Genomic DNA, 21,440 nt, shown 5'->3' with positions numbered 1-21,440 from the left:
AAAAGGGAGGTGCCCAAGGCATCTAGTGCACATTACTAGCTTTCTGAATTTAGAATCCATCTCAGAAAAGTCAGCTCCAGCTTGAAATCGCACATCTAGTCTCCAGATTCAGGGGTACAGACAAAATTTGAGTCACCTGTTCAAACTCTGGCAGTAATTAAGTCGTTTCTGTTCTTATGAGCTTAAAGCAAGAGATACTGGACTCCTAGAAAGAAAGTTTGCTTCCTCTACTTCAGTCCCTACTGCTGTAGAATCTAGCTATTGTTTATATTTACTTTTTCCATACACTATTCTTTTGGCTTTGAAGTCTCATTAACTTTGTGGAAAGGCTTACTGTGCCCTTTGGAAATTGTAGCCTTACTACTGACTCTGCAGAAGACTAGACTCCTTTTCTAACTTCACCCACCTGACAGTATCATACGTAGGTATGCATAGATCAGTCTTAAAGCCACTGATTAATCTTTTCAATTCTTGGAAAAACAGCAACAATACTAAATTACTGAGTGGTTATATTTGCAAGACAACCACTGCTTGTTCTGGAATATAAACAGTTCAGTCACTCAGAATCAAAACAACAGGAATGCAGTACTGCCTGTTTAGGTTACGTTTTAGGAAGAGTCAACAGAGGACAGGTCTAAACCTGCTGCTCTGCCGAACAAGAGAAGAGTAAAGTTGTAGCCTACACAGTTGGGATGTTCTCCATGCAGGTTCAATGCTGACAGCCACAGAGCACAGTGCAGACAGAGGGCAGAGCACTGGTTTCAAGAGAGGTAGGATTCAGCAAGTTGAAGGAACAGCTTGTTTGAGGACGTGGATTTGCCTGCTTGCAAGTTCTAATCAGTACTTTGCCTTTAACAAGCTTGAGAAAGATTTGGGGTGTGCCCTCTTCCCCCACCTTTATTTACCTGTCTGGAAAGAAACCCCAGTGTACCAGCACCTGCTTGTCTTTTTTCATCACAGGTCTCAGCCATTCATCTGCAAAGGGGAAAGAGATCTAGCATCAGATTCAGACTTAACACTCAGCACACTAAACATTAGTCTGCTTTTCCGTAGGCAAGCATAGAAAAGTCATTGCAATTCTCTCTGATGAAGTCTACTGTAATGAAATTACGGTGTCCTGACCCGCAGCAGTAATACACTTGCCTGCGTTAACTTTGCCATACATAGACATTCATGTGCTCTGCTTCTATATGACAGATGTTACACGAGTAAAATCATTTTAATGCAGCGAATTATTACGTTTCCTGCCCTGGCCATATGAATTTATACCCTAACACGCTCATGATTAAGACCCAGTGGGGCTAGAAACAGCCATCTGTTCCTCAACAGAAGTGAGAGGAGTTTCTGGCTGACAGGTGGAAGCACTGTCAGCTCATCTAGTCCCATCTCATCTCTCAGGTGCTTTGTCTGGTTGGGATAGGACAGAGCAAATCCTCCAAAATGACATTAAAGACTAATTAAAGACAACAGAAATAAGGTAGCAAGAGAGATGTTCTCCAGTCTGTCAGGACATTTTTTTTTTTTTTTAATAACTGCAAATGGAAAAAGTAAACTTATCCCAAAACGCTTTGTCGTCAACTGGTGTTTCCTCTTTTTTTAATCCTTAAGACTTCTGAATCCCCTCATCATTAGCTTCTTTTATTGACTTACACTTATTTCACAAGACCCTCTTCCCAGTACTAAGTTCCACCCTCGACGTGTATTTATTTAAGAAGACAGCGGGAACAGTTTTGAAAGAATAAAATTTTGAAGGAAGAATGTTGTGGCAGGGAGTGGTGATGAAACCAGCTTTAAAGAAAACATTTCCAGGAGTTCTGTGAGACTTGGATTTCAACTTTCTCCTTTCACATCAGTGTTAACACAGGCTTACTGAGCAGCACTAATGCTTTGCTGATCTTGTGGTAGGTGTACGCTCAGTTTGACTGGTATTTTAAGTGTTTTTTTTTTTTTTTTTTAACTGCACACTGCACATCTGACCTGCCTGCTGCAACTCAAATATGATGAGTATGTCCCAGAAAAGAAAACTGAAGATTTGCACCTGTATAATGTTACCCTGCTTGAATTCACAGCCTTTTTCTCACCTTACTGCAATCAGGCTTTGCAAGAGAGCTCTATCTAGCACACCTGCATGTTCACTGCCTACAAGACAGATAGAAACTACTGTGTTCAACCCTTTTCCAAGAACCCGAGGTGGTTAAAAATAAATAAAAAGCTGTAGCTATACATGATATTTCCAGAAGTACAGGACACACAGAGCCAAACACCAGCAGACAAACAATCCATGACCATTCCAATATGGAAGTGAACACTTCCATCTAGTGGAGATCAGATGCCAGGGCGTGCCAGAAAAAGCGAACTTATGATAGCAAAGCTAAGACTCAACAATCATCCACCAGACAATGAAATGTATTTAATATGAAAAAAATAAGAGCTTGTTTTTGCTATTTGCTGAAGGATACAACTGTTTAATTGCTTTTGAGGTGCCTATTTCCTATAAAGACAGACTGCATTATAATAAAGCCAACAACCCCAATTCATCGAGTCTACATGTTATTGTATCCACCTTGCCAAACCACATGCAACGATAACGTATCAGCATTCCCAATCTATTGCCTGGGAAGAGTGGAACATGGCAGAAAGTTTTTCACTCTCTTTTACTTTGGCATCTATGGTCTTCCACACATCTCATGGTTTCCTAATACCATTTCACTCAGTATTTCAACCAATTCTTGCACACGGGGCAGACACACCAAGGAAGAAAAGAAAAAACAGTAGAAACTTCAGTTTTAAGGCTCCCACATCCATAAGCCTTCCTTCATTTTTCATCTAAGTTGATTTCTTCTTCAGTTCTTCCAGACCCTTAGGCTTTGGTCCCCTTCAGCATGTTAAGTTATTTGGGACAAAGAAAACGTTCATTTGCTTTGTATAATGCTGAATACTGCATTCAGTGATAAATATTAATAGCTCAGTTCCCAACCCAATCACTGAAGAGTAATCAGTGTTATGCGCCCTTTCCTGAAAATGTTACCCTAATTAAAGATGTGAGTGTTATACCTAACAGTTAGAAGCAGGACACACGGTGATTTGATTTGGAGTTGTTAATCCTAAAACCAGTTTCGAAGTAGCTCTCAGGAGCAGGCTAAGAACATTCTGTGCCTATGTGAAATCTCCCATAAGTGCTAACAGAATGTAGTTACATGATTATTTCCACTTAAAAAATTGGAAAGCATTATTACCATCATCCATTGAGGTAGGACTTGGATAAACGTGGTGGGTAGCTTTTGATTTCTCTTCAGTTACTGTTCCCTGTGGGAAGGGTGGAATGAAAGAAGACACTGCATGAGAAATCTTCACATTACCCCAAATTTCTCAATCGTTTCTTTTCACTCACATTCCATGCAACCTAGAAACATTTGAGGCTTACCACAATGCACCTATGAAGAATAACCCCTCTAACAAGCGCTAGAAAAAAGCAATTATTTCAAGAGACAATTTCTAAATACTACAATTTACATAATATTAACTCTGACAAGCAGGAACTTAACTAGAAATGGCTAACGTGACAAGGATATCCCCAGCATTCAAGTCTGTACATTAAATGACAAGAACTCCTGCTCTTTGTAAAAAGACTCCTACATAACAGAAGGGAGTAAATCAGAAACAACATTAACTCTACACAACTTTTAGTCACATTCAGACACGAGCACACTTTTTCTTCTTGAAGGTTTATGACAATTTTCTTCATGTATGAGAAGCAACAGGAAGACTCCTTGTGCTTATGTAGATGCCACAATTATATACCTATTGGAATTATATGCCTATTGGACTGCTATATAACTATCAGTTAAACAAATGCATAATAACGCATGGTCAGTCAAGAAAACCCTCTCCTTTCCTCACGTGGGGGACCAGCTGGATTCTCCCATACGCTGCAGAGACACTGCCAGTCTCCACAGATGAATAGTCTTTGCCAAAGACAGCACAAATTCACAGAACTCAGGCTCTTTTGCAGAAGAGGCATTATGCTTTGGTATAGTTTTTATGAAAATGTTATTCAAGATTTACATTCTATAACTATTTGACAGATTTATTTAAAGGACTTAAGAGCAGATGGGACAGTTTAAAGCAAACAATATATGAACAACTTATTTGAAGGAGTCATCAGTACCAAAAGGAGAAAAATTTCTAAAAGCATGAAGATGCATTATGTTATGGTAGAGATACTTGGAGAGTGTTCTGATATCAGGGGCTGAAACGACCATTTCTACCCCAGTAAGAGTTTGCAGAACTGGGTAAAGGGAGAGGAGGTGCTCTGAGTAGCAGCAAAAAAAGGAAGCTGGAAAGTGAGAAGAATTTAAAATCATTCAAAGAGAAGAAAAGTGCCTAGGCATGACTGAAGGACCTGCAAAGAGTTCAAGAACAATAATGGAAATTCTCCCTTCATTGCCCACAAGTTGGAGAGGCCTCTCCAGGTATCTAACCTGACCTGTATGAATCATACCAGTCAGTTTCATTTATTTCCTAAGGAGCTTCAAAAAAAACAATACATAGAAACTAGGCAAACAGGAAATCTTTCTAGATGCTACGTTGACTGAAGAGAAAGGGATAGATAACTTTAAAACAGCTTTCTGAAGGATGTAAGCAAAATATAAGGCTTATTTCCTGCCTCTGCTAGACTGAATACAACTGGAAGCTGGAGGCATAACAAGATGTACGAGTTCTCTACTGCCAGAATACTTTTTTTGAAGCAGATAGATATAAATGCTCATCTTACTCTTTAACTGCTTTCAAGATCCTAAATTATTATTCTGGTTCTTCTCAAAAGAATCCTCAACATTTATAAAGAAAAATCAGATAAGGTCTGACTACGAGAAGCAGTAACATCTTCATCAGCAAAGACAGCAGGGAGGAGAAACACCTTCCTGATGATTCTAAGTCAAGAGATCCCACTACCACTGTGCTGGGGCAAGAGTGATGCAGCTCTTCTGCAGAGACTGCAGAAGGACATGGAAACGCCAGGGAGAAGGGAGTTACATTACTGGGGAAGGAAAAGAAGAAAATGACAATGGGTAAAAATGAAGACAGTGAGCAAGCACTGGCAGCAACACAAATTAAGAATTCTTCAGAATTATGAGAATTTGAATTCTTCAAAGGAAGAGAACTCAAAAAGCAGAATTCAAAACAATTTGTTTTTATTTCTTCACATCCTTTTTTAAGCAGGCAGTTTTGTCACCAGAGTCCCTTAAATCATTCACAGATAAAGAACAGTCTGGGTGGGAAGGGACCCAGAGAGTTTACAAGTCTTTTAAAACAGCATCCTTTTACTGGCATCAAGGTATTTTCAGTGCTGTCTCCATTGCTTTTTTGTTACACAGCTTGTAACCAGCAGTAATCATGGCTCATCCAGAACCAGCTCTTCACTTGGTCCTATCTGTCAGAAGAGCTCCCTTTCCAGAACATTCCTCTCAAGACAAGTGACAAGTCTGTTTACATTTTGAAGAGATGAAGCTATTCATCTTGTTCAGTTCATCATTTAATGTACTAAATTACAACGGCAAGATTTTGACTCTTGTGGAACTACGCTACCTGAAAGGAAACAGATGTTACTTGTGCTCCGTTCAGCACAAGAAAAAATCAAGTAAAATAAATCAAAAGAGGTAGTGATTTTTTTTCTTAAGATTAAAACTTCCTTATGCTTGTTCCCACATATCTAGAATAGCTGTATTAGACACTACCTTTTTTGGTCTCAGATTTGGACAAACTGTGAGCTTCTGCTCTATTTAAGCAGGAATTCAACGTTGCTGGGCCAGCAACAAACTCACTGAGAAAGCATAAACCTCAAACTGGTTACTACTTTAAACTTCAACAGATTTACTTCTTGAACAGAGTTACGATTCTGTTTCCATGTGAGGATAATTACTAATGGCATTTTACAAATGGTTAACATTTGGTCTTAATTGACTTCTTGTTGCTGCCTCGTGTTGTCAAGACGCAATCCAAATGTAGCTGGTATGCTGAAGTCACGCAAATACACTTGATCTTACAGAGTTACAAGAGACAAAAGACGTTTTAAGATATGCTATTTAACAGTTACCTGGTGACGTTTGACAATATCCTTTAATTTATTAGCCAACTTCAGTTCTATATCTGGAATGAGGTAGATGGTTGGTCTACTCAGACAGTTGTTCTAGAGGAGGGAATAGGAAATTAAATAAAAATTAGTAGGCCACCTGTGACATAAACCAAAAAATTCCTGCTACAATCACCAATGCTTGAAAAAGCTCAAAAGGAACTGCACGTATCAGACTGAGATATGACACACTAATTCCAGCTCCAAAATCCTTACGACAATATTATTTCCCTTTCAGCCTCCCTACCACAGCCTTATCGTGTGTTTACATCTGGACTCTGCAGATTTGCTGTTAGCCCTATCAGAGACATTATCACAGATGAAGGAACTCAACCCATTGTAGCTGTTCTTATGTTCCTGCTTTCACAAAAACATCTTTAATGAAAACTGTGTCTTGGATTACAAAGAATTTTTGACAGGTTCTGGAAGACTTCACAGGAAAAGGAATTCATCTACCATGCAGATTTGTGCACTTTTACAGTCTACATATACATTTGTTCTATTTGCAATTTTAACATGTACTTTATGTATTAAAGCAGCCATACAATGGTAATACTTTTTAATAAGGAAGTATCATTTCTTTTTGCTGTCCTTCCTCCTATTTCCATTTTTGACAAGCACCTGAAAGTTACATTTTTACTATATTATTTGAGTATAAACCACAGGTTTTTGACTTCGAGAAAAATATTCTGTTATTCACATGCAGCAGTAAAAAAAAACTTCAAGTTAGACTTCACACAACTGTTACCTGCTACCTTCTGGTAGTAACTCTGTACGTTTGATAAAACAAGTGAGAGCCCAAAATGCACCCCAGAAGTTACAGATGAAGCTCGTCAGTGGATCACAACCAAGGTACACATGCTAGTGAATCATTTTCCCTGAGCACATGAACACATACAGAGAAACTAGTTGGTTTTGTACAAGTTTCTTGCCTGCACTAGTGTTTTCTCAATGTTCATGAACATCTCCACATTTCGATCCATTCGGGATGGATTCTGCAGGTCAAACCTCCGCCTGTTGAAGGAAATGATTCAAAAATATTAAAAATATTAACTTTCCTCCATTCAGTAGTAAAGAATCTTTCATGTTTGACATAAAAAGCAGTATATTGCGGTAGCTATGTAAAAACACTTGAAGCACAATCAGAAATATTTTTGCTTCACTTGGCAACTCTCACAAGCCAAAGAATCACCATGAAGCAATCAGCAAAATGCAACTGATTTGTGAAATGTTTAGCAAAAAGGAAGGTTGAAACTGTCCTGCAAAAACCCTGTAGCAGGGTTGTGCATTCCACTACAGTTGCAAAGGATAATTAAATAGGAACATAATCAAATGTTCAAGGTAGGTTTCAATGACAAGAGGGGAAAACTTGTGAACAAGTTCTCGTGTTTTCCTTATTTTTAAGGAAATTTTTATTTTTAAGTTGCACCCACCCACCAGTCCCAGACGCTAACCCAGGAACAAAGAGCAATCCATTAGCTGGGATCTCCTGAAGCACAGACCTGTCTGAGAACAAGGCACCCCCCACCCACCCAGCATGTAGGTAGCTAATAATCCATGTCAGCATTTTATGATCATCTTTATTGGACTCTGGTACTTTAAAGTTCCCCACGTCATTGACAAAGTAATCAAAACTCTGGAAGTAACAGTGCAGGTTTAAGCATCTATCAGAAACGGAGGGAGTGACACAACCTGAGACTTTCTACTGGGGAGGAAGAAACCCAAGAGCCCTCAGCAGGCGTTCTGCCAGGCCCCCGACATGTGCAGAAGTCATGGACGAATCACCTCAGATGAAGAACTGGAGCAGTGTCCCCACAGAACTGGAAAGGCTGGACAGTAAGGGCACCAGTGCCAAAGCTCAGCACCTGCGTAGCACCGACCCAGTGCCGCTAGCTGGGTACGGGGCTGCAGGGGCCTCAGACGGATTTGGGCCTGACCCAGCGCGCCTCAGCCTTTTCCGTAGCACGACGGCATCTTTGGATGATCAGCTTGGTGACTCTTAGGTGTCAAACACTGTCTGGTGCACTGCTGTGCCTCTGGTTTTGAAAAAAGCTGTCAATAAGCCTGACAATGCACTTAACCAGAGTGCTGAGCTGGCGGTCGGGGTGGCAATCAGGATTTCAGCACATAAAATGCTCCATAACGCAGTGAAGGAGCCGTGCTCTAATTACCCTGGGGTGACTGACAGGCTGCTTTCACTTCACACCCAACTTCAAGCACAAGAATTTATTGCTGCACCCGTACCCTTAATGGCAGTTTCTTTTAAACACAAGCTTGTTTCCAGTAACACAGCAAATCAATTTTTAAAGTTCATAAATATACAATGAGGGTAACCAAAGCAAAATTGATTTTTAGGCACAAAACCCATTACTACCCAAAAATGGCATCCCACCAGCATCATGCTACTAAATTTAACAGACACCTCAGCTGAGGCCACCACGTTTTTCTTCATCTGAGGCTTTCTAGTATTTTCAAAAAGAAGTCGTCCAAGCGGATGGCACTGCATAAATATGCTGTAGTGTTGGGCAGCACTAGCAAACAACCGCTATTAGTCTAAGACTGCTTCTATCCTCAAATGGACTCTTAGGACCTGGCAAATAATTTAATGATAACATTTGACATATTTATTAGAATCTTCTTTTAATTTTAAAAGAAAACTACGACTTCTCTGGACTGCGCTGTGCACGTTGAAAGCTCTACGCTGACTTCTAGAAGTAGAACAAGTCATCAAGAAGTCTGTCGGTTCACTGCACAACACAACTTAATGCATTAAAGTATTTTACACCTAGATGCACAGGATTTTAAGAGCCAAGATCTTCTCCAGGATTTGTGCACTAGCTTTATAGTCTATTTAAAATGTATGCTTCTCAGGTAAGTATAATAGATCTTCAAGGAAGTGAAAGAAAACAAATGCCAAATAAATACAAATACATTTTCCTAGACACCTAAAAAAGTCTTCAGTAGCCGTGAAACAAAGACATTTAAGGCATTCAAGGTTGACCAAAATTTTTACATTTGCTTGCCCAAAATCTGCACTAGATTCACTTGATGCTATGCATGCCCCCAAACTTTCACCTGCTTCTGAAACCCATACTTTAAGAGAAGCATGTCAATATATTAAGAAAAAACACTCTTTGTAGTTGCCCGTTTAGATAAAATGGTAGTACTAATTCTTTCTGTCCTCAGTTTAACTGATACCCTCTGGCAGGTTTTAGCCAACAACTATGTGAATTGCAGTGATAGGCAAGGTATGTCCAGCTGCACTGGATAAGTGCATTTTTGAGACATACCTATTATGACGAGGAAAGGTACTTCTCCTATAAGACAGATCATTCACAAACAGGTTAAGCAAGAGCGACAATGCATACCATTAAAAAAATAATCATATTTCAGGCAAAACACCACATATTATTTGGTTGAGTCAGTGAAGGATACATTCCAAGATCTAAGTCTGATCCACAGAGTTAAATTCAAGTATTACTTCCCTCTACATCCCACATGCACAAACACAAGGCACTACCCACTAGTTTTGAGGGATCAGCAAGAGAGTGAGACGAGAGGAGGCAGCTGTGTATCTGAGCTTTGCTGACAAATTTCAATGACTGAAAACTAAATTTGTTAAGGAAAGAAAGTGGAACGTTTAAATATGTCCTACTTCATGAATATTTAACTCCTTTGCCTTAAGGCAAAAAGGTAGCAAGACACTCCTGAAAGATACGCCACACAGAACGTTACAGATATCACATCCTGGGTGTTGGCAATATCAGAGTAGGGGAAAAAATAGAAAGACTAATGGCTTTCTGATATAACCATCTTAGATATCCAATTAGCTGATATGAGTATAAACAACTCCTGAAAAACAACCAGTCATACTAGAATAACTTGGTTTTTTGCCTTTTAATTTGCTCTTGCGGGTCACAGAAACAGTCAATTCCAGGAATGCTCTTACAGGTCTGCACAATGTCAGATCAAGAGCTATTAAAATTCATGTGCGAGAACAATCTCTGCTTGCTTTTATCTCATGACTTCTCATCTTCAATTTTCTTCCCATGTTCTCAAATACCGTAAGTCATGCTACTGCCTTTTTGCAAAGATTATAATTTAGAAATGAACAAGTCAAAGCACCACTGTGGTATCACATTAATAGTTCTAATACTAGTGTCAATAGCTACATGGGCAGTGTCTTAACTACTCACATTCCTCATTTATGGAGGTTGATAAGCAATGGATCACTTTGTATTTATTACTATCTGATGATGACAATTCATATTTTCCTAGACCTAACTAAACCCTATACTCAGTACAGTAAGAAATATTCGTATCTTTCAGATGGAAAATAAATTGTAAGATAACCAGTTAATTTGCTCAGTCATACAGCACATAAATTGCAAAAAAAGAAGTCTCAAGTTTGTAATTAACTTCGAACCTAGAAGTTCAAGAGCTCAAACTTGGACAACTTGTCTTTAAATTTAGGAATGTCTTTAAAACAGGGGAAAAAAAAAATCCTCTTCCCATCTCCAACTCACTTGCCTACCCAGTTCTCCAGAAAGTATTAAATCTCAAGTAGTTCGCATAGGCATTTCATGTGCTTAATTTCATGCAGAAGGTGTATAAATCAAAATAAAAACTTACCAGCCCTGTTCATTCTTATATTTGTAAGCAGCACCAAGAATGTGACATAATGTACCTCCAGCTTTGAAATCCATGAAGCACTTTGCCTAGAACCAGAAAGGAAACTGAGAACAGTGACATTCACTTTTATGTCATCGTTTTAACAATGAATACATACTTGTCAGCTGAGTTTGAGACATCTACACCTTGTCACTGTGCGGATCTGCCCTAAAATGCTAAATCCAACTCATATCTTCACTCTCACTTCTAGCTGAGCCGCACATTCATAAACAGGTACTCCGTCTGCAAGAACTGAAATTCAACAGCAGCAGCAGGAGACAGAAAGCTCTGCTGAGTCTCACCAAGCCTCTTCTCTGAAGTCACGCAGGACTGCTGCCTACGTAGAAAGGCACTTTTTTCCCCTTATTTTTGTTTGGAATTCTCTTTGCTATCTTGCTAGTATCTCCGGTGAGGATGTTTGTTCTTGGAAAAAAATAAGTTACTGTCAAGTAATCTTAGCAACAGAGGAGAACTGGAGAGCTCAGCTAAAGCCGGGGCCAGACAGAAGCAGCACTAGAATCTGTTTTAAGCACGGTCCCCAGGGTACTGACATGCCGTGGATCTGAAGTTTTCAATACACAGTTTGGAACAGGAAGGAGAAAAACATGCAACAGCATTTATGAACTAAGTGGTTAAAGAAACTGACATGTCATGACTACAGAACAAATTAAAACTGTTTCTGTTCACCAGGCCTTCTCTCTACAGTTACAGATTGTTTCCAAAAGGACTAATAAATCAATTTGACTGAACCACAAAAAGAAAGCGATTTAAGTTTATTTAAGCCATGTCATTAGTTACAAACATGTACTTCTTTCTAATAACTGCGGCACTGCTCTTGGCAACTTTTATACAGAAACAGGACTTTCGAAGAGTTTACTTAGGCAAACAGGTCCATTCCCCAGGCAACTTCAGACACATCTAAAGAAAGCTGCTCTAATAATAAACCCAACTGATAAAATTAGGCCAGTCAGTCACGCAGATAAGCTTCCACAGCAGAAAGGCACATTCTGCCTGGGTGTCTGCGTCCCCTGGCAGGAAGAATGCAAGCCCACGCCTCACAGCCTGGGGTAGCACCTACCCCAAGGGGCCCTGTGGGGCCAGCTCCTGCTGCCAAGACCCCAGCCCCATACTGGAAGGGGAAATGAAACCCGTCATCCCTCAGGAGTGCCGAACACGCCAGGATCGGTCTGGTTTGTGTTTCTCAGTAAAAAAAACTCGTACAATTCAGCAAACAGAACCTGGGAGCGGCCTGGTGGCTGGGCTCCAGACACCAGTGGCTGCCTGCAAGCTGCCTCCTGAGGGAACCGAGCGGGGAGCGCACAAGGCAGGAGGCACTGCACACCCACGGCAGCTTTGGGTCAGCTTTTCCTCAGCAGGAACATTTCTGATCTAGCTTCTAGCTTACTTTTTTAGATCAGACTAGGTAATTTTCTTTAAAGTCAGTTAAATGATGCTTCAGGAACGTTTGCTAATAAAAACGAACACCAAAGGACAAACGGTCTTGGCATTACTGACAAGCATTTAAAATTCATTCTTCAATCAGGAAACTAATATGGGAGCATGGGAATTAAATGAAACATTGCCTTCCTCGGCTCTAGGGCTGCTGGTGGAAAGAAAAGCAGTTCTGTGAGGTATCTGATATGCCAGTGTCCAAGAACAACATAAACAAAATCCTTCATAAGCATCCAACAAGAGCAGAGCTGCTCCCAGCCTACCATCTGTTGACAGCCCTCCTGCGTGCAGAAAGCGATCAGGATCCAAGGCGACCACACGCGTACCTGAGCTCGAGCCGCCCGTGTTTCAGCACTATTCTTAGCGACCTCAAGTCCCGTACAGACTGGGCAGCCCCTGATCAGAAGCCTGAATTACAGCACCGAATGATGGCACAGACACACTGCGTGGCTCCGAGAAGGCACTGCTGGTTCTCAAACACGCCAGCCGCCCCAAAACACTCCCTGCTGCAACGTTGCTTCAGCACCGCTACGCAGGTTGGGCATCTCGAGGCTGTCCTACATACATACGGCCATGGCCTTCCCGGCCATCTCCTTCCTCAGAGCAGTGGGTGCCTGACCGCAGGCTCTGAGAGGTGCTGGCCATGCCGCCACGCACAGGGGGTCTGGCTGACACCACACCGTGAAGAATGGTACAGAAATTTCTCTCACAGACTGGCGTCCATTTTTACTGTCAGCAGCCTCTAGCAAAACCCTCTTATGCTAGCAACAGTGGCTGGTTTAATGAAAGGAAATAGCTTTTAGCAATTAGACAAAACCTGTTCTGCTGAGATGTAACTGTCAGCAACCTCCTACAGATTTCCCCAACACTTTCACCCAACAAAATCCAGTATAACAAGGCAATTAATACCAACCGACCTCACAGTTCGCTGTCTTTTAAGAGTTAGTATCTTATCATAAGCTTTGCTTGAAACATGCAAAACTGTCTTTAAGACAATTAATCAATATTTTCATATCTGAGAACTATTAAGATTAGACAACATGCGTTTAAATGCAGTGATCAGAAGACATGGACTGCAGTTACGCTGTACCAGCCCTTCATATAACCCACATCCAGTCACAGATCCTTTCCTGTACCAAACCCTTGCCAACAACAGGAGCTTAAACTCAGAATTAACACCCTGTACCAAGTACCAACTCGTTGATGGAAACGGGTACAGTTTTATGGTCCACATTGCCAGATCAAAGTAAAGCACCACAGCGTTCACCTCTGATCCTGAGGCTTTTCACCACCACTGAGGTGTCACCAGGTCAGAATGGAAGAAGGCGAGCTACGTTTTAACGGCATCTCGTGGTGCTTCCTGGTACGTTCCCAAGCATCACGAGAATCACCTAGTAAGTCAGCCTGAAAACTCTTTCTGGAAACAACATGCACGAATTCACACTCTTAACAACAGAAGTTACACGAGCAAAATATGTCTGGAAAAAAGTAACCATAAAATAATGATAGCATTCCATAATGGTGAAGTGAAGAAGATAAAGTTACTTTCATTTTCACAAAAACTTCAGTTTAGGATATTAGAATGAGTTATAAACATTCCCAACTTAATTTGTGTATCAAAAAGTATCCTAAGTTGCATGATCTAATTAGGTTCCCAGTGAGTATTTTGTGGCAATAAATGAAGACCCTCCTGCTGATGTCCACAATGCTTACGAACACACTGACGGCAGCTGTCTTGGCCCATAAAACCTACCCTAAACCAGCCAACTGGGTGCTTGATACCATGAGGATGCTGGAGTCCTTGCCCTTCACAACTGAAATCCCTAGCTTACTGTCCTGAACATTTGCTGCATCCCTCTTTACCATGTGTTTAAAATTCACACTCATTTGGGCAAGAACGTTTTCATGGTATACAGGGTTCCAAGCACAAAAGGGCTGATCTCTGAACACTACCACAAAGACAGTGCTGGTAAAGATGTACCAAGTTTGAACTTTAAATGCTATAAGCAACCCTCAGAGTATTATCTCTGTATGCCAACATTCTGAGTGGCTGGAAAACTGTCCTAGACAAACTAGGTAACTATGTACTACTAAAGACGTGGTATAGCCAATTTTCAGCACTGACAGCATCATGGGTTAGAAGGTTTCACTGGGTATTTCTGTTGATTAAACTTACTTGTTTTGGAAAGAGCACGTTATACAGTCAATTTAGGATGCATCAATCCAAATGGATTTGACATAAAGTTTAGCAGTTTACACAGAACGTGCACTAGAAATTAAAACCTTCCCACGGCATTCAGGAAATCATTTCCAAACATATAGAAAATAAGCTGCATCAAACTGAAAACCTGCTTTTCAAAAAGGAGCGTGCAATTTCACCCCTTCCAGAGGATGCACCAACAAAAGCTTCAGACTAAGCACACATCTCCCCGTCACCTGGAAGCACGCCAGCAGCGCAGACCCTGGATGAAGAACAAAATAGACTATTGTAGCAGCAGTGGGTTAACCCCAGTACTCACAGGAAGCTTTGTGAAGGCAGGATTGGTGACATGTTTTCCAAAGGCATCTTCCTGGAATTGCAGCAGCTGCACCACCAGCCCAGCCAGCGTTTTATTGGTAGGAGCATCTGCTTGAACATACTGAAAGACAAAACACACACGCTTAGTTGGGATAGAGGATAATACAATGGAAGGCTGGTTTATTAATTCCCCAGATGACTTTCATCAGTTGCACAGCACAATTTAAGATTTAAGGATCGCTGGCAGGGGAGGGAGGACTGGGCACACACAGAACAAGCACGATGCACATTTTTCAAGCTGTACTCCTAAAATATAGGACCTTTCTGTGAACCATCATCAATTCATCACGGCCACTGGTGTTTTAAACAAATACTAACTACTTTGATCTGTTTCATAGATCGTAATAAAGGAACAGGCTAATTCTGGCCTACACATATACAAGGCTTTCTACAGCAACTTTAGCGTATGCTTTGGAACGACATAAACGTTTCCCAAAGTTACACTTCTAATAAACAGCATACACGGAAAGGGAGAAATCACAGCATGGAATTAAAAAAAAAACAAATGGCTGCAGAGTTTTCATTACTCCTAGTATACTATACTCGCTTACTAGATGTACTCTTCTCAGCAAGCCAGAAGACCTCCAAGAGTAGAACAACCATTCCTTGTTCACGTAGAATACAGGGCAATATTAGCTACCCTACAGTCATTTACCTGAGGAACACTATGTACCATGAAAGCTTTGTGCTTCCTTCGTATCAGGTTCTCCTACAGCCTCTTAAAATAAGAGGAGCCAGAAACCTGAAAAAAAAAAACTTAAAACCTGAGCCAGAACCTTCAAAGGTTTAAAGGTGTGGTGTTAGCAGGAACTAAGCTTTCCAAAGTCCCATCTGTGTAGTGAAAGACACCACGAACATGCTGACTCTCCCATTATGATTTTAAAGTATCCAACTACCTCAAGATTTGAGTTAAAACAAGCAGACATACATCTGAGAAATTCAAACTTCGCAACAAAGGACACAAACACCCAGAAGACTCCCTAGGTGTCCTCCCAAAGCTGCACATTCCTTACTCCTCCTCCCTCCCACACGAAAGGAGACAATTGTGACAATTTTATGCAATTAACAATTCCTATCAATTCCCACCAGCTACCGCAGAGATATGGAACAGCAAGAAATCAGTCTTTATTGCTGTCAGAATCCAACCAGAGGTAAAGACGTTTGCTCTCAGGCTTTTTAAAACCCCTGCCCTTGCACTCCTCCCAGCTAGCAACTATTTCTTTTTTATAGATAATTTTCCAACAAGCAGCTCTGCCTGCTGTGGCTGAATTCAGAGCAGTTTAAGCAATCTTTTGTTGAATTACGGATGCTAGACAGGACAGCAGAATGCAGCACGTGACTAGCCCAGATGCCTCACTTAATCCAGCATCTGCACTTAGAGCCCCTCGCCAGGTGCTGCGGCTCGGCAGGCAGCGTGCCCCTCTCCTGCCTTTGTCACGGGCAGCAAAACCCTCCAGCAGGGAGGCACAGAATTACGCTTCCACTCCTACTGCTGAATTTGCCAGAACCCTTTTTTATTAAGGGCTGCTAAACCAAGGAGGATTACTTCGATACATACAGCGCTGTACGTTTTTAAAGCTGTTAATTAATATTTTTCGTACAGGTTTAGAACAGGCAACTCTTGCACCCAGGACACGTACAGATGAAGTGCCTCGCAGCTAGTGGCCATAAAGCCCCCATCGTTTTGTGGATTCGACCCCACGTCACGACCTTAACCAAGTCTGAACAAAACCCTGCCCTTGCAGCTCAGCCGGGCCCATCACCCTGCACCCAAACACAAATTCAGAGGCGCAGGCAAAACAGGCAGGTGCTGCACTGCAGACTTGAGATCTGCACGAGCGTGAAAACAAAAGCACAGCAGGTGAAACAATCCCATTCCTATTAAATAATCCCCTTCCTGTTACCAAAACAGCTTTGGTCTTGAAGACGCTCACACGCCGTACCTATTAAACGCATCCAAAAAGCAAAACTGCTGGTTCCACGTTGAGTCCAGCTACCTCGAGGTGGAAACGTTCACCACCTACCCACAGCACTTTCTCTGTATGCATACGTAGGTCGATGGATGAAGAATTTTTCCCAGTAAAGCAATAAAGTACACTGTGACACCACGCCTTTAGTGCGCATAGGAGGCACGCTCCAGGTATATTATAAAAATAATACAGAAGTGGCTTTTGCACATCTCCTCTGAAGCCACGCAGCCTTCGTTACTCTGTCAATGCTGGGCAGAGCAAACAAAACAACCGATCATTGACCCAAAACCTGCACTCAGCTCATGCCCTTCCCAGCCCATCCAGCGTACTTAAGCTCGCAGCTGCTTTATGGCACCAAACCAAAGCCTTCAGCATAATCCCCTAGGTACGGTTATCTCGGCTCCTGCTTTGAGGATCCCACGGGAAGGTAACTCACGAAGGGGAACCAGACAGAGAACATTCTTCACACAAAGCGACAAAAACAGAAAATGAAAACCGAGAAGGGAACATCCAAGCTGGGGGTTTCTTTGTCACTTGCAGATGGGAGTCAGCACTGCCAGCAGCAGCAGGGGACGCGCACGTGGCTGTGATTTAAGGGCTGAGGAGTGCCGCCGCTGTAACACGGGGCAGGCGGGGCTGGTACCTGCCTGAACAGAACGGAGCCTGAGAGATTCTGGTACTGGCTTACTGCATTTTTCATAACGTGTTTTCCCTTAGAAAGGCACGTTGACATGAGCATGCCTGGGAAACGCAATCTTAGACACGAGTTCTCAGGCAGCTGCTCTTCCCTCGCCGACCCCGCTGCTACCCGCGGCACCGGCTGGAGGCTGCCAGAAGGCAGGCCATCGGGATCCCCGCTGCTACCCTGCACTGCCACTATCTTGCCGCTTTTTTGTGCGGGAAAGTCACTTCCTTGCCTGAGGCTTCCCCTGAACGACAAGGACAAAGCCTTCAGAAGGAAGCACAGGAACCTGGACCTCTCGTTCATCACGCACACCAGCCAGGAACACCAACGGAGCTGGCGTTGCAGGCTGTAGTGCAGCAAAATTAAGGAAGATAATTTCCTGAGGGATACTCGGGGCTGTCGGAGGACCACAGAAGGCTGAAGTCACAACACGCCTGCACTGCTCTCCACAGCAGACGGAAGCAGAAAGCGATTCTGCAGCAAATAAAGACCTTTAAACAATAAATTCTAGAAACGATGCACCGCTCCTAGACAAATAACTTCGGTGTAAGAGGATTTTGGTAAAGGCTGATCTGTACCGCACACTTCCCTTACAACTACAAACACAAGAAACATGACGCATCATCAAACTACGCTGGCATCAAACAGGAACCACACACGCTCGGAAGCCTTTTAGTATAACTCAAGTCATCCAAGAACTACTGCATCCACTACTAGCAGAAGAAATCACTTATCTTCCCCAGCAAGATCTGCCATTACAGCTGCATGGGACGAGCCCTTGCCGCAGACCCAAGGGACAGATTTGTATATCCAGTTTTGATGTGGCTACTAACCTTGAATAACCCCATTACGGCTCTACGGTGTAGCCCTGACACAAAATCCTTTCCTTCCCCCAAACAAAGAACATTTCAGCGCAAATAACTAGGTAACGGGGAAAGGAAAACCAGCATTAAAATACTTTGATTTAGCTTACAGCCCTTGTCACTTTTTTTAAAAGGCGAGCGCACAAAAGAGCTCCAAACACGGAGAAAAACCTCCCTCAGATTAAACCACAGCCAGTCTGGCAAGGAACACTCGATAGGGTCAGCACCCCGGGTTCAGCTCGCGTCAAAGCAGCGGGTGGGTGGTCCCTGGCCGGGCACCCAGCACCCAGACCCCTGCCCCTTCCCAGCACCAAACGCCTGAAGTAGTAAAAGTGGGTCCTAAATATTCAGCAGAACACCCGGGCTCCCAAGCCGTACCTTGCACACCGCACGGGCTAGTGCCCCTAGGGACAGCCCGCCCTCCATCTTCTCCTCCAACTCCTTTCCAAGGCAATGCTCCCCTTGCTCTTTAAAAAAGAGAACAAAACACCCCAAACCCCGTGTTTTTGCAGCCTCCTGTCTCAGTGGCACGACTTCTGGAGCCACGAAGCAGCCACATCTCCCAAAGTCAAGCTGGACATGACTAACGCGCTGGGAATTGTCCTCAGGGACTGCAACTGTAAGGCCAAGGTTATTCTCCATATCCTTCGTAACACATGCAAAGTTAGAAAAAAACAACAAGAAAGTGTTTTAAATACTTCATGACAAGGCATTTCACATAAGCCATCTGTTGCTCAATGTCAAAGGAATTACTGAACACGTAACACCAGAGATCACTGAGCACTTATACAACAGCAAGTGCATTGCCCAGTTTTCCTTTGCTTTTCAAGTGCAAATTCCTGCTTCTAAGGGACACCTTGATGTCCCCAGCGTTAGCCTACCCAAACGCTATGAAACAGGACTCTCAGCTCCTCTGAAACAGGACTCTCAGCTCCTCCAGGACTTAGAACCACGGCATAATTCAGACATGAGCCCCAAACACCCCCCCAGGGCCTGGGATGAAGCGGGGTCCTGCAGCTGCCAGCCCGGGGAAACAGCACAAGGCGGCTTTCACGCCTCGCACACGCAGCCGGGACGGGGCTGAAGGCTGCAACAAACAATATCGTTTTCTGTCATCGTATCTGCCGTCACCAACAGCGTGCCCCAACGTCCCTGCCCTCTGTACCAGCACCCTTTACTAACAGCCAAGTCCCCCCTGCCCAGCAGGAGCCCCCAGTGCCTGTTTGCCCAACGCTGGCTTCCTCACTGCCAACGCTCCGGCCGTGAAGAAGAGGGCCAGGGGAGGTTTGTGCTGGGAAAGCAGGACGTCCTTCTGCAGCAACATGAGGCCACGGAACACACGCCACTACTGCACTGAATTTATCACCAGCCACGCTGCCTACACAGCCCATTCCTCCTGGTTAATAAGGGCTGGTTTTCTGCTACCCAGCCCAAGCTGCCCATACTACTATTTGAACCTCTTATTTTTCGAGCTGTACTCTAGAGACACGGAGAACTCTCGTGGATTTGAAGACCCGGCTAATCTGGAGCCAGGAACGAGCAGATTCACAAAGGCAATTCTCTCTCCCCTCGCCGGCCGACTCCTGGACCTGGGCGGTGCTCGCTGCGGTTCGCTGGGTTCTCTCCAACACGGCCATGGCTTCCTCGGCGCCCCCGGGGCTGGACACACCGGGCACACAGCACCGAGCTGTACAGGTCCTGCTGCGGGCACGGGCTGGGCAAGGTCAGCTCTAATCGCTGCGTGCTCTCCTGAAAGAGGCTGTGCGTGCACAGCAAAGCTGCCACCTGGGCTACAGGAAACGAGATTAAGGGTGAAGCATCCACCGCACAAAGCAGCACGACCCAGCTCCGACCAGAGCTTCCACTGGGAGCCTTACGGACACTTCTCTAAGCCCCAGCAGTGCCTACAACAACAATCCGTTTCTTTGTTTCCCAAACCAACAATCACTTCCCGATTTTTAAAGGATTTTCCGCAGCGATATTTTGGAATTCATTTGCCCGGCGCGGGCTGCTTCTTCGCCCAATTTTAATTACCTCGCAGAGGCCAAGAAACAAACAGAGGTATCTAATCTTTACAGCCGGTAACGCCGATAAGTGCAAACCAATTACGAGAGACGAGGGTTGCTTTGGAGCGTGGCGCGGAGGCTCCCACTCGCGCGGCACAGATAAGGGGCTGCGTGGTGCTGAGAACCGACCTGTCGGGGCTCTGCTGGGGGAGCAGCACCGGGAGCAGTACCGGGAGCAGCTCCTGCCAGCCCCAGTGCCTCCAGGGAGCCGGTGCTGCCGGACACCGGTACCGGCCCGGGGTTACTTTACACACCTGAGGTCCCTCGGGTTCACGGGGGCCTTCCAGGTCGGGCACGCGGTGCTCCTCGGGGGCCGGTAACGGCAGGGAGCGGGGCCACAAGGGAGGCCCGGTGCTTTTTGTGTTACGGTTTCTTTACCGACAGACACGGCCCGAGCCGCTTCCCCAGCCGGTTCCGGGGCTCACGGCAGCGCAGGGCCCGGCACTGCTCGGCCCGGAGCCTCTGTGCTCGTGTCGGAACGGCCGGGACCGGGACCCGGACCGGGACCGGCCCGGAGCAGCCCCCGTGCCCCGGAGCTGCCCCCCCCGGCCCAGCCCCCCCCAGCAGCCGCCGCCCCGCGCTGCCCCCGCCGCCTTTGTTCGGGCCGGCGGGCGGCCAGCGCTGCCCAACCCCTAGGCCAACCCCCCCCCCGGTCCCGGTCCCGGTTCCCCCCCCCGGCCCCGGTTTCCCGGCCCCGGCCCCGGCCCCGCACCTTCTTGTAGTGCTTCCCGAGCCAGACGCGCACCGAGTCGAGCTGGGACACGGTGTCGGGGCTCTCCCAGAACTTGCCCGTCGGGCCGCCGTCCTTCCGCCGAGCCACCGACAGCGCCGCCAGCCCCGGGCCGCCCGCGGCCGCCGCGGCCGCCGCCGCCGCCACAGCCACCGCGGCCGCCCCGGGCCCCGCGCCGCCGCCGCCCGCCGCCACCGCCGCCGCCATTGTTGGCCTCGCCGAGCGCCGCCGCCGCGGCCCTGCGCCTCCCCCCCGCCCCGCGCCGCGCATGCGTCGAGCGCCCCGCCCCGCCCCC

The 21,440-nt window shown here is 44.7% G+C and overlaps 1 protein-coding gene across 1 annotated transcript in view; it reads right to left on the bottom strand.

The window, feature by feature from the left end:
- Positions 1 to 21,352, bottom strand: part of SMARCC1 (SWI/SNF related, matrix associated, actin dependent regulator of chromatin subfamily c member 1) — an 82,849-nt gene extending 61,497 nt beyond the window's left edge. The window contains exons 1-8 of the mRNA XM_040549344.1: positions 21,128 to 21,352; positions 14,773 to 14,892; positions 10,763 to 10,848; positions 9,421 to 9,447; positions 7,063 to 7,144; positions 6,095 to 6,187; positions 3,237 to 3,306; positions 906 to 975 (exon numbers count right to left, since the gene is read on the bottom strand). Coding sequence (XP_040405278.1) covers positions 906 to 975; positions 3,237 to 3,306; positions 6,095 to 6,187; positions 7,063 to 7,144; positions 9,421 to 9,447; positions 10,763 to 10,848; positions 14,773 to 14,892; positions 21,128 to 21,352 — 773 coding nt within the window. The remainder of the gene's footprint in view (positions 1 to 905; positions 976 to 3,236; positions 3,307 to 6,094; positions 6,188 to 7,062; positions 7,145 to 9,420; positions 9,448 to 10,762; positions 10,849 to 14,772; positions 14,893 to 21,127) is intronic.
- Positions 21,353 to 21,440: the final 88 nt, after the last annotated feature.

Source organism: Cygnus olor, chromosome 2 (assembly GCF_009769625.2).
Source record: "Cygnus olor isolate bCygOlo1 chromosome 2, bCygOlo1.pri.v2, whole genome shotgun sequence".
Taxonomy (NCBI): Eukaryota; Metazoa; Chordata; class Aves; order Anseriformes; family Anatidae; genus Cygnus; species Cygnus olor.
The sequence above is the reverse complement of the archived record's forward strand: the minus strand, read 5'-3'. Positions and strand labels throughout refer to the sequence as shown.